The sequence below is a fragment of the Neoarius graeffei genome, chromosome 22 (assembly GCF_027579695.1).
Source record: "Neoarius graeffei isolate fNeoGra1 chromosome 22, fNeoGra1.pri, whole genome shotgun sequence".
Taxonomy (NCBI): Eukaryota; Metazoa; Chordata; class Actinopteri; order Siluriformes; family Ariidae; genus Neoarius; species Neoarius graeffei.
Genome location: NC_083590.1, coordinates 10,147,761 through 10,160,737, shown reverse-complemented (window position 1 = coordinate 10,160,737; position 12,977 = coordinate 10,147,761). Strand labels below are relative to the sequence as shown.

General features: G+C 44.6%; 1 protein-coding gene across 3 annotated transcripts in view; it reads right to left on the bottom strand.

Moving 5' to 3' along the window:
• nup85 (nucleoporin 85) overlaps positions 1-12,977 on the bottom strand; it is a 50,268-nt gene that overhangs the window by 9,005 nt on the left and 28,286 nt on the right. For 2 of the 3 annotated variants that reach the window (XM_060904339.1, XM_060904340.1), the window contains exons 12-16: positions 9,716-9,799; positions 8,873-8,938; positions 6,345-6,496; positions 6,095-6,212; positions 5,535-5,635 (exon numbers count right to left, since the gene is read on the bottom strand). In XM_060904339.1, the coding sequence (XP_060760322.1) occupies positions 5,535-5,635; positions 6,095-6,212; positions 6,345-6,496; positions 8,873-8,938; positions 9,716-9,799 (521 nt within the window). Of the gene's footprint in view, positions 1-5,509; positions 5,636-6,094; positions 6,213-6,344; positions 6,497-8,872; positions 8,939-9,715; positions 9,800-12,977 lie in introns of all 3 variants that reach the window. The other variant, XM_060904341.1, reaches the window with a different exon arrangement.

Genomic DNA, 12,977 nt, shown 5'->3' with positions numbered 1-12,977 from the left:
ACTTGCGGTAGAAGTTAGCAAATCCTAAGAACCGCTGAACTTCTTTCACGGACTTGGGTGTGGGCCAGTCCCAGACGGCCAAGGTCTTGGCTGGATCCATCTGGAGTTGTCCCGTCCGTACAATAAAGCCCAGAAAGGAGACCTTGGGGACATGAAACTCACATTTCTGAGCCTTCGCAAACAGATTGTTCTGTAGCAGCCACTGAAGAACCTGACAGACATGGTGGCGGTGCTCATGCAAGGTCTTGGAAAATATCAGAATGTCGTCGAGGTAAACAAAAGCACATTTGTTGATCATATCCCTCAGGACATCATTGATCAAGGCCTGAAAGACTGCTGGTGCATTGTTAAGTCTAAAGGGCATCACTTGGTACTCAGTGTCCTGAAGGGGTGTTAAAGGCGGTCTTCCACTCATCTCCCTGTCGGATACGAATGAGGTGGTATGCATTCCGTAAATCCAACTTGGTGAAGACTGTAGCACCTTGGAACAGGTTGAATGCTGTGGACATCAGCGGAAGGGGATAACGGTTGCGCACTGTGATCTTGTTCAGGCCCCTGTAGTCAATACATGGTTGCAGCCCCCCATCCTTCTTGCCGACAAAGAAGAAGCCTGCACCAGCAGGTGAGGTGGAGGGTCAGATGAATCCAGAGGCCAGGGCATCCTTGATGTATTCAGCCATGGCCTTGCGTTCTGGCTGAGAAAGGGAGAACAGCCTGCCCCGAGGAGGGATAGCCCCAGGGAACAAGTCTATGGCACAGTCGTAGGCACGGTGCGGAGGAAGAACGGCGGCCCTACTCTTGCTGAAAACCTCCTTCAGATCCCAGTACTCTGTGGGAACTTGAGATAACTCTGTGAGATCAGGGGGCTCGGCAGGAGACACAGGAGAACTAGAGAGCAGACAAGAGGCATGGCATGTAGGGCCCCATTCCACAACCTGGCTTGTTACCCAGTCTATGCGAGGGTTGTGGCGGGTAAGCCAAGGAAGGCCTAGAATCACTGGGAACTCTGGTGAATGAATCAGGTGCAAGGATATTTCTTCTTTGTGACCTTGAGACTGGAGAAGGACTGGAGAAGTTACTTGGGTGACTCTTCCATCACCTAAAGCTTGGCCATCCAGAGCAGACACAGACAACAGAACTTCAAGAGGTGCAGTAGGGACATTGATTCTTCGGGTGAAGTGAACATCCATAAAGTTTCCAGCAGCCCCGGAGTCTAACAAGGCTTGGCAAGAGTGGACGGACTCACCCCAGGAGATGGAGACAGGGATGTAGACTCCTTGGCCAGGACGTTCGGGAGAGAGGGTAGTCCCCGTCACAACCCTCCCTCGGCTGGACGGGGCGGTTCCTTTCCCCAAGAGCTCGGGACATGATGCTCGGAAATGGCCAGGCTTGCCACAGTAGATGCAGCACTTGTCCCTCCTTCTGCGCTCCCTCTCAGATGCGGAGAGACAAGTACGACCAACTTGCATGGGCTCCGGACAGTCACTGGAGGAGGTGGACGGACTCCCAGTTGAGGCAGTGAGGCAAGGGAAGCTCAGGACTTGGCGATGCTCTCTAATCCTGTTATCAAGACGAATGGCATGTGAGATCAGAGTTTCCAGGTCACTTGGGCATCCTATAGAGGCCAGACCGTCTTTGATGGGGTCAGAGAGACCATGGTGGAAGGCTGAAACCAGGGCAGTCTCATTCCATCCACTGACTGCTGCAAGCGTCCGGAACGAGATGGCGTAGTCTGCGACACTTCCTCCCTGCCGGATGGACATGAGCTTCCTGGTTGCATCTTTGCTGATGTCTGCCTGATCGAAAACACGAAACATCTCCTCCATAAACATCTTGAAATTGGAACACTCGGGTCCCTGTCTCTGCCAGATGGCTGTTGCCCAAGCTCGTGCCCTATCAGCTAACAAAGTTATTACATATGCAATCTTGCGGCGGTCCGTAGTGTAGGTGGTAGGCTGGAGCTCAAAGGTGAGTTGCCACTGGGTAAGAAACTCCCGGCACTCTGTGGTGCAGGAAGGCGGGGTTCATGAGGTGAAGGAGGCAGCGTGGCAGGAGGCACTGGAGCAGGAGATGGGGGCAGAGGAGTCAGCTGTGCCAGGGCATTCCCAATTTGCTGAAGCAGTGCATCGTGGCGAGCAAGGACCTCATGCTGGCTTGCAAGTGTTCGTCCATGAGTGTCCATGGTAGCTCCAAAGCTCGTTAAAGGAACAGTCCACCGTACTTCCATAATGAAATATGTTCTTTTCTGAATTGAGACGAGCTTATCCGTACCTCTCCGAGCTTTGCGCGACCTCCCAGTCAGTCAAGTATGCCTGTCATTATAGTGCAGACTTTCCATAGCATAGAAAAAAATCGCCACGTTTCAATTTTTTTAACTGAACTTTGTTTCATGTCACTGGTCATATAAACCTATGTAAACAGGAAAAACGTGGAAGAGTTTGGTCGCATCTAACTACAGCCCCAAAAAATACCGTTGGCCATACTGAGCCTAGCTACATTGCTAACAGGAGTAAACAGGAGTAACAGCGCATCTGACTGACTGGGAGGTCGCGCAAAGCTCGGAGAGGTACGGATAAGCTCGTCTCAATTCAGAAAAGAACATATTTCATTATGGAAGTACGGTGGACTGTTCCTTTAAAGCCGCCATAATTTTCTGAAGTTTAGCCAGGTAGACAGCTGAAGAAGCCTCTGCTGAGTCAGTCATGACTGAGTCTTTCTGTTAGGTTTTGCTGGGAATCGAGCCCGGGTCGCTGGTATAGTAACCCAGCAAACCCCCAGTAGGCCACCAGGGGAATGACTCAAGTGCAGAGGAGTGAGGTGAAAGTAGAGATCAAACAGTTTATTGCCAAAGCTCAGAAGTCCAGGAAAAGCCAAAGCAGAAATCCACAAAAGTAAAATTCAAACACACAGGAGATACAAGGGAAAAAAACATTCAAAAGTCCAAAAATCCAAACGCTCAGAAGATACAAAATGGCAAGGGTCCAAGTAACAAAATAATCCAAATCCCAAGCGAGCAGAATCCCAAAAACCCAGGTAAACAGGCAAAGGTACACAGGACAAAAGTGACTAGCCAGGAAACAGCACAAAGACTCAGTAACTAGAGACAAAACTGAGGTAGTATAAATACCCAAGGTAATAGGCAATTAAGACATAGGCGGGACAGTTAACTCAGAACAGGTGGGGCACAAGGCACATGAAAAACAAAGAAGCACATGGCTGTCAAAACAAACACGACACAGATACAATAGCGGCCTTTAGAGGCCGAGATAGTCACATCACCTAACAGCAGCAAGACAATGACCCTAAGCACACAAGTCGTTCTACCAAAGAATGGTTAAAGAAGAATAAAGTTAATGTTCTGGAATGGCCAAGTCAAAGTCCTGACCTTAATCCAATTGAAATGTTGTGGAAGGACCTGAAGCGAGCAGTTCATGTGAGGAAACCCACCAACATCCCAGAGTTGAAGCTGTTCTGTACGGAGGAATGGGCTAAAATTCCTCCAAGCCGGTGTGCAGGACTGATCAACAGTTTCTGCAAATGTTGAGTTGCAGTTATTGCTGCACAAGGGGGTCACACCAGATACTGAAAGCAAAGGTTCACGTACTTTCGACACTCACAGATATGTAACATTTGGATCATTTTCCTCAATAAATAAATGACCAAGTATAATATTTTTGCTTCATTTGTTTAACTGGGTTCTCTATCCACTTTTAGGACTTGTGTGAAAATCTGATGATGTTTTAGGTCATATTTATGCAAGAATATAGAAAATTCTAAAGGGTTCACAAACTTTCAAGCACCACTGTAAGACATAGGCCTTTGATGGGTATGGCAGCTAGACAGGCAAGGTCTGGAGCCATCCCACAACCTAACTACACAAGGCCCATGGCAGTGACTGACAGTAACTAGTCCTGGAGGTGGTGTGGGCAGGTGTCGAGGAGGAACAAACCACCAGGATGGTAAGTATGCAGCAGCAGGGAGCATGGACAAAGTGGGAAGGAAGATCTCCTGGACTGACATCTGGCAGGTAGAACCCCAGTGCAACAAGTTCATGGTTCAAGCTGTTTATAACATCCCACCTAAACCAGCAAATCTCCACAACTGAGGCAAGGGTGATTCTCCATCATGTCCTCTGGGAAAGGTTCACTCAAACACATCCTCAACAGTTGCCCAACAGCCCTGGGGAGGGCTGCTACCTCTGGCAATAAAACCAGATGCCGAGGCCAACTCCAAAACCATGGCCAACAACAAGCATGTCCGCACCCACAGGAATATCACCTTTGTCAGGGCTGGTGAGTAGCCTCAGTCACAGCTTAGAGCAGCAGTCAGTCTGCTCACCAATGCATCAGACTTTGGGAGGTAGCTCAAGTTCCCAGACCACATTATGAAAACTTCAGTGAGGCCATACATGGTACCATCATTAACCTTGCCAAAGCAAGGGCTCCTTAAAGAGCTGACAGTTCCCTAGGAGGACCGCATGGAGGAGGCAAATAAGCAGAAATGCTCCAAGTACCAGGAGCTGCTGGATCAGTACTTGAGGCGAGGCTGGAAAGTGCACTTTGAACCCAGTGAAGGGGGTTGTTGAGGCTTTGTTAGCTGCTCACTGCACAAGGTGTACACACTACTTGATATCACAGAGACTGCAAAAAGGAGATATCAAGTGCACCATAGATTCTGCAAAGAGAGTCTTCAGATGCCTTTGGATCAGGGGGAGTAATCTGTGGGCCAATGCTGCTGGGACACAATCCACAGCCTGATCAACCCTGCCTGTGTCACCTGTGCAAGGGTGTATGAGGCTGAAAGAACCAAAACATTTAATGACCTCAGGAAACATCAAGGTGTGCCCCAGCACAGACTAGGATGCATCTTTGAATCCAACCAATCTCTCTAATGTTCAATGGCGGTTATGGCTCCAATTAAGGTATACTGAGAATTATCTCGGGCAGCACAGTGGTGTAGTGGTTAGCACCGTTGCCTCACAGCAAGAAGGGTCTGGGTTTGAGCCCAGTGGCTGATGGGGGCCTTTCTGTGTGGAGTTTGCATGTCCTCCCCCCATCTGTGTGGGTTTCCCACACAGTCAAAAGACATGCAGGTTAGGCTTACTGGTGGCTCTAAATTGACCGTAGGTGTGAATGGTTGTCTGTCTCTATGTGTTAGCCCTGCAATGACCTGGCGACTTGTCCAGGGTGTACCCCACCTCTCACCCACAGTCAGCAGGGATAGGCTCCAGCTTGCCCGTGACCCTGCACAAGATAAGCGGTTACAGATAATGGATGGATGAGAATTCTCTCCATCGTATCATGTCAAAATCCTGTGATTTTAATTATCAGTGTCATTTCTGAGTGGATGTGTTGATATTTCATGGAGAGAAAATCTGTAATGGTTACATCATTAACCTTTTTTTGTTAAATCTATATGAATAATAAGACCCAAGTGATTTCCAGGTACAATGCTGAGGTGTTTCAAACAGGGAGAGAATTGAGGAAATGTTTTACACACGTGCACGCACACACAAACACTTTCTCTGCAGGTACCAAGGAATGTGAGTCTGTCGCTGAGGAGCATGGCAGGTCCGAGGTTATCGATAAGATCCAGATCAGAAAATGAGCCACGTGTGCAGTAATCCTGCAGAAACCTGAACAGCACATACAGCACATCATAAATATTAAATACAAATAAAAAGAGCATAATGGTGAGTATTATCTATCAGTGTTTACCGCAGTCATGTGTAAACAAATTCTAGCACAAAAATCAGGGCTAGGTATCATTTGAATTTTCCTGTTCTTATTGATTTCAAAATGGCAAAAATAAATAAAATCAATAAAAACCTCATGTTTAGAACAAAAATATTTTTACTCTTAGGCGTTAAATGATTGTTCAGTGTTGTAACATAGACTGGTCCTGGAAGGTACCTACATACGGCCTTGCAGACATGTAGCCTTTGCTTGTTATAATAAAGGGTTATAGTGTTTAGGAACCACTTAGCAGATCCAAAAAAATAAATAAATAAAAGTTACATGAATTTAAAACACATTTTTTTACACAAATTTTGTGTGTGTTTAAAAAAACAAACAAAAAAACCACACACACCTACCTCTCAGAGATGAGGGTGGCAAAGGCTGCATCTTTTGCTCTGATACTCCAGGACAGAGCAGAACCCAGTCTGTTATTACTGAGAGCCCTTTTAGCCATGATCTTACAGATACTGTGCACTGCCAAATACACACATGCACAAAATTCCATAAGTATAACAATTATAGATTACAGCACTTGCATAATCCCTCACCCCACCACACTATTTAATTCAGATCACCACACTAGTGTGTGTGTGTGTGTACACCTACCTTGCTCATTCATCTGTCTCTGTTCGCAGATCCTGAGCACCTTCAGCGCTTTGCGCTCCGTCTCCAGTGGCACTCTCTCAATCTGCAGCTCCAGATACACACGGCCAAACTCAGGGCAGTGATCGAAATAATCCACCGCCAGCTGCCACAGACTGACACACACACACACACACACACACACACCAAGTAGAGCCAGGTGTACAGGTCATAAATATGGTGTATTTAATACAATACTATAAAAACACAAACAGAATAATCAAATTTCTCCAAGAACTGCTGTGGCAGCAGAACTGTGGTTGAGCGTCACCTGTAGAGACAGAGGAGGCGGGTCGAACTGGCATGTTATACGTGATTCTTACCCGTTTCTGCTCATGGCAAGTTTACTTATTGGTGTACATGTGCTTTCAGTGATTCCCGTAGCCAGAGAGAGAGAGAGAGAGAGAGAGCAAGCTGAACAGTACTGAGCCATGTGTGCATGAAGAAATAAAAGTGCTGAAAAGCAAAAGCATAGTCAGAATTACAATAAAGAGCCCTTTTTTGAGTTGTCACCAGCCAGTCTCCTCATTTTCCAGAGGAACCATTGAAGTGTCACACTGGTGCTGAAACCAGGGATTGGAGGAAGAGTTACCATTACGGAATCCTCACCCCTCGCCAAAATTATTCAGAACATCAGCAGCATTCACCAGACCCAGCATCAGGCCCTCCGCACACTGTGCATGGAGCAGGAACCTTGCTTCCAGGCCCTTCTCCAGGCCGAGACAGGTGGGCAGCCCCCCCAAGTTTGTTTTGTAATTGTAAAGCAACATTGGGTGTGAGAAAGGTGCTATATAAAGTTAATTATTACTATTATTAAGGTGGCATGGTGGTGTCGTGGTTAGCACGGTCACCTCACAGCAAGAAGGTTCCGGGTTCAAGCCCCAGTGGTCTTTCTGTGTGGAGTTTGCATGCTCTCCCCATGTCTGTGTGGGTTTTCTCCCACAGTCCAAAGACCTGTGAATTAGGTCAACTAGCTACTCTAAATTGCCCATAGGTGTACATGTGTACCCACTACCAGATGAAGGTTTGGATCCCTCTGGTGTGCTATGATCACCCAACAGAATTCAGGGATGCTAGTTGATAGCTTCCTGGATCACCAACCCTCAACTATGAGGACGGCAACAGACAGACAGGTTATTATTAAAGAGCCTGGTCCAGTGGTTGGTACTCCACCAGCAACGGTCATTCCCCATGTCATGCTATTGAAGACGGGCCCACAGGACAACTCACAGGACAACAAAGCCTTCTCATTGAGCTCTTTGAGCATGCCACAGAAACATGGGTCTGGCCAAATGCACAGTGGGTAGTGCGTTTGCTGTTGCTACTATCAGGGGAAGCCCAGCTCCAGCTTCCAGTCATGAACCTGATGGAGTGCTCAGACCTCAATTTCGCCATTTTGTGATGGGTCAGCCACATCACTGAACAGCACTTCCGTTCATTGATATTCAGTGAGCTCGGCCACCTGTTGTTTCGCCCAATGGCTCCGAATTGCCTGCTGAAGATGACTGCTGGCAGATGAACGTGATGCCAAAAGACCTCGTGGCACTGGAGCAGTTCGTAACCTGGCTACCTGAGAGAATGGCAGAATGCTTCCAATGCCATTTTAGCCATTCAAATTCAAGGTGGTCAAAAGACTAGGAGCACTGATGGTGGTGGTGGCGGATTACCTCCTCCCCCCACTTTCTGGTGGAAATGGTGGCAGGCCATCTGGTCTGAGCTGGGTGGTGGAGTTATGTGGCAGTGGGGGCGTGGTCAAGCGTCAGCTGTGGATGGAGAGAAGCCAGCAATGTGTGATGATTCTCCCTGTCTTATCACCACCAGTTTATTTTTGCATATTCATGGCCTCCCATAACCAGGGTGGGGTGGGAATGGAGAGACTTGTGTGTGTTTCTGTAAGGAAATGAAGCACTGAAAAGAAGTCGAGGACAATAAAGTATCCCTTTTTGAGTTGCCCCAAACCCACCTCCTGTTTCCATATTTTACACCAACTAGAACTCAAAGTGTTACAATGGCATTCTAAAGTCGAATTTTTAAAATGTTCAGGGTTTTAATGCCTTTGAATGTGAATGAGTCTTTCATGAGGCACGGTCACAGAGTGAAAATTATAAAAAATAAGCACAAATTTTATTAGATCCAGTAATGATTGAGATGCATTACAGTTATTTACCGACCCATGTTTTTTGCCCCTTATCACTGATATTTAGCTTGACTACATGTTCCTGAGGGAAAGTGGGACAAATGTGTGAATCCCCCCCCCCCCCCCCCCAAAAAAGTTTCTGATATGCTATGAACGCTCACTAAATAGAGTACTACACCATGGTAGACAGGGCACTAAATGTGCCCCATAGTACATTATTTGAGATTCAGCAACAAAAGAAACTAATACACACTTTGTTCAGTGATCTGTGCAGCAGTATGGATGTGTACGCTGTGTGTTGTAGATGGCGGTTGAGCACAGGGTCAAGTGTGTAACATGACGACGGACGCCTCACCTGTGATGAGAGAAGAGTCCGGAGGCGTACTCCAGCACCAGGAACTCCCGCAGGTTAGAGCCAAAACTAAACACACACACACACACTTTGAGCCAAATGCATTATCAACACTTCAGAAATAACCGCTGCCAACAGAACGAATAATTAAACCATCAATATTTACTCTTATTTTATTTTCACCTCATTTAATCTGTCTATTATTATTATTAGCATTAAATACTCACTCCCCTTTCTTGCGATTTTGTATCTGAAATATTTGACACATTCTTCACAGCTAGTTGGGGCTTACAATAGAACACCTAAAACATGTAATGGTCGACAGGAGTTTGTGATATTTTGTGACTGCATTTACACTAGAAAAGCTACAATTCTCAGTTAGTGATATCTGCTGCTGAGCGCTCATCCAGATTCCACGATTTTAGGTAAAATGCATTCTTTAAGGAGTAGGCATGCACAGTTAACAGACATTGAATGTGCGCGTCAACTTCTAAATTACAGAAACATTTCAATGATTTGAAATATTTTGATGTTATAAATATTGCCCCCCCCCCAAAAAAAACCACACGTTTACAATTCTTTTAAAAAATATTCTATGAAATTTTAAATCTCAGAATCTAATAACAAAACAAATAACCCTAACAACAACAAAGCAAATAATACGTAAATGAGAAAGTGAGGGGAAAAAAGTTTTTAAGTTTCAGATGCGGAATGGACAAAAGCTAGAGCTAGATGCTTCAGATTTTGGGGGGGAGGAAAAAGAAACATTCATTTGGAGTTACAGAAATGACCAGGCTATTAAGTCATATGCTTAATGCAAGATGAAAACGAGTCCTTGGCTCTTACTGGAGGTTGTGTGACTGCAGGAGTTTGCAGTGATCCAGCAGGTCAGTCAGGTGAGCTACAAACCACCAGTTATTCAGGGCAAAGCTGCAGATCAATAAAAACACACACGTTTAATGACACAACTGAACAAACTGTATAAATTTTAATTAGTTTCAGCATTTCCCCATGTGGTAATGTGCTGTGACAGAGGAGCAGGAAGTTGGCAGGGGTTTACTGTATAAATGAAAAATGGAGACTGAAGAAATAAACACGTCATAATAAACAAACGTGTTTTGACAATGTCATTTAAATATGTGATGCCAACAGTACAAGCAGACACCAAGAACAACTCCTAAATGTTTCTGTAAAATACACAAGAGACAGGAGCGAGAGTAGTGAAGGCGTTCAGTTCGGTGTGTAGAATCACTGCACACCCAAATGTTTAAAATTTAATCATTATTTTTCTGGTGACAGCATTTGAAAGGTTTCATTTTAACCAGAAAAATGTTTTTGTTTTAAATTTTGAATATCAGACAGGAAATTAATTATGCACATATTTTTATTGTTTTAAGCCTAAAGCATCATCTCTATTTACAGATCTTTAGCACTTTTTACACTGTTTTCTGCCTGATCACAGTTTGTCACTTTTTCCCCTGCATACAGCCTGTTGCCAACATTTATTTGTGTCTGAAAAACGAAAGCAGAATTTAAGTGTGAAAATCACTGCATGACAAAAATTATTCCATCCCTGAGGACTGGTGAGCTTTTGAGAAGAGAGTAAGAGAGTCATGTGACGAGACAGATGCACAAGTCAAGACAGATTGTTTTATGGGATTTTTTTATTAAAAAAAATAAATAATAATTGACTTTTTCCGTTTGTGTGTTTGGTCATTGCTATGAACAGGGATTAAAGCAAAAAAAAATCCTGAGCCTGAACTTTTTAGACTCATGCAAGCGACTCTATTCACCATATGGCCGGTCGGTTTGAAGAGTTGGCACACAATATAGGCATATATATATATATATAAATAAATAATGTTTGTGGTTGCAGGGGTCGTAATATGCGACATGAACACATTCACAGGGTCAAAAAGATTGGATGAATGATTGCAGACTAAGTTTGACTTTTGAAAATGCAATACCAAAAACGGCCAGTAGATGGCAAAAGTGCACCTCACCAAAATATGCTACATGTAGCATTTAGGATTTCTTTTGATATCAAGTTTTGCTGCTAAGCTTTGTCCTGAACAGGTTACAAATTGACCTACAAATCACAAGGTGAACTGTTACAAGGGTATGTGAAATTCAGTCTAGCATTGGAAAAATAAAATCTTTGTAACCATTTAATTTAGGGTCCATTAAAAGGACAGTGGTTTACTTATTAAACAGTTTTAATTATTCAAATAATTCAACAATTTCAACATTTCAATAACGTTTTATAACGTTCAGGGAGAACATGCTGTTTTTTTTTTAGTTTGGTGGAAATTTGCCATTTGAACTCAGGTTTTATCCCGTGAGTGTTAAAATAGCTGGTGAGCTGATTTGAAATGGACATTTTACTTAATGCAATTTTGTCTTCTGCTATTTTTAATTTTTTTACACAGATCGACCAGGCGGGCGGCACGGTGGTGTAGCGGTTAGCGCTGTCGCCTCACAGCAAGAAGGTCCTGGGTTCGAGCCCCGGGGCCGGCGAGGGCCTTTCTGTGTGGAGTTTGCATGTTCTCCCCGTGTCCGCGTGGGTTTCCTCCGGGTGCTCCGGTTTCCCCCACAGTCCAAAGACATGCAGGTTAGGTTAACTGGTGACTCTAAATTGACCGTAGGTGTGAATGTGAGTGTGAATGGTTGTCTGTGTCTATGTGTCAGCCCTGTGATGACCTAGCGACTTGTCCAGGGTGTACCCCGCCTTTCGCCCATAGTCAGCTGGGATAGGCTCCAGCTTGCCTGCGACCCTGTAGAACAGGATAAAGCGGCTAGAGATAATGAGATGAGATGAGATCGACCAGGGGTTGCGCGAGCGTGAAGGAGAGGTCGTGTTCTGCGAGAAATGCACACACCCGTATTTTCAAGTCACACACACGGTCAGTTATGGATGCCGGTACATCAGATGTTGTTGTTGCTCCTGGCAAGCGCGTCGTGTGTGGGACAGCGCGAACAGCTGCTCTGTGAGCAGGGTCTGACTCGTGTCTAGGAAGAACCTTTTTGCCGCTGGATGCATATGAGCTTCTTGGAGCACAGCGTGCAGAAGCAAGCGCCTGGCTCCCTCAACTTCCTACACCAACTGCTAAATGGCTTGCCATCTCGTCCAATCTCCTCCAGCCATGCCCAGCGCCATTTATTCTTCAGACCTTTATCTATGGCGAGGGTATTTTCCCCTGGCTTCATATACTGCATCGCCCCCACTCCGTGAAATGCCGCTCTCTCTACTCTGAAGTTGCTTGAGGCACGTTGTGTTAAGACCCGCCCCATTTTACTTCTGATTGGCTAATACTGTTAGTTTCAGAACCGGAGAGTTGCGCTTCTTTCCTATCATTGGCAGAGAACGAACACACTCGAAAGCCATGGGGTTATCGAACGGTTTTTTCCTCCTAATAATTAATTAATTAATTAATTAATTAATTATATATATATATATATATATATATATATATATATATATATATATATATATATATATATTGCCCGCAGTCAAGCGCTGCACGCCGGAAATCCGGCATGGGGCCGGAATACTTTAATCCCTGTATGAATGTAACATTCTTGTATTATCTGTTTGTATTTATTTGAGTGTAATATTTCATTGTGGACCCCAGGAAGACTAGCAAACACTTTGTGGAAGCTAATGGGGATCCAAATAAAGAATAAACATGCAGAGCAGAAAGAACCAGCTGTTTCAGTTTTTTTAAATTAAAATCTTTTCAAAAGACAGAAAGAAGTCAAGAAAATGATGACTTATAATTCCAGTATTTAAATTAAACGTAAAACATATTAGGCCTATATTTAGAAAAATTAAAGCTAGACGGCCTTTTGATTTCATAAAAATTGGTGAAATTTAGTTCTGTCTGAAATGTGGTCATTGTGATATCTGTTTATTTCTGTAATATCTCACAAAATATCAGGCCATTCTGTGGCTGGGATGTTATTTAATTTGAGGGGATTAAAGCAAATAATGTGCATGAAATCGTGCAGTCAAGCAGACAGAGGAAGTCCGTGTGCGCATGCGCAGGTTTACCTTCTTCTTCATCCACAGTGTTGCATTACTGCCATCTACAGGTTTCCCTTTGAGCGT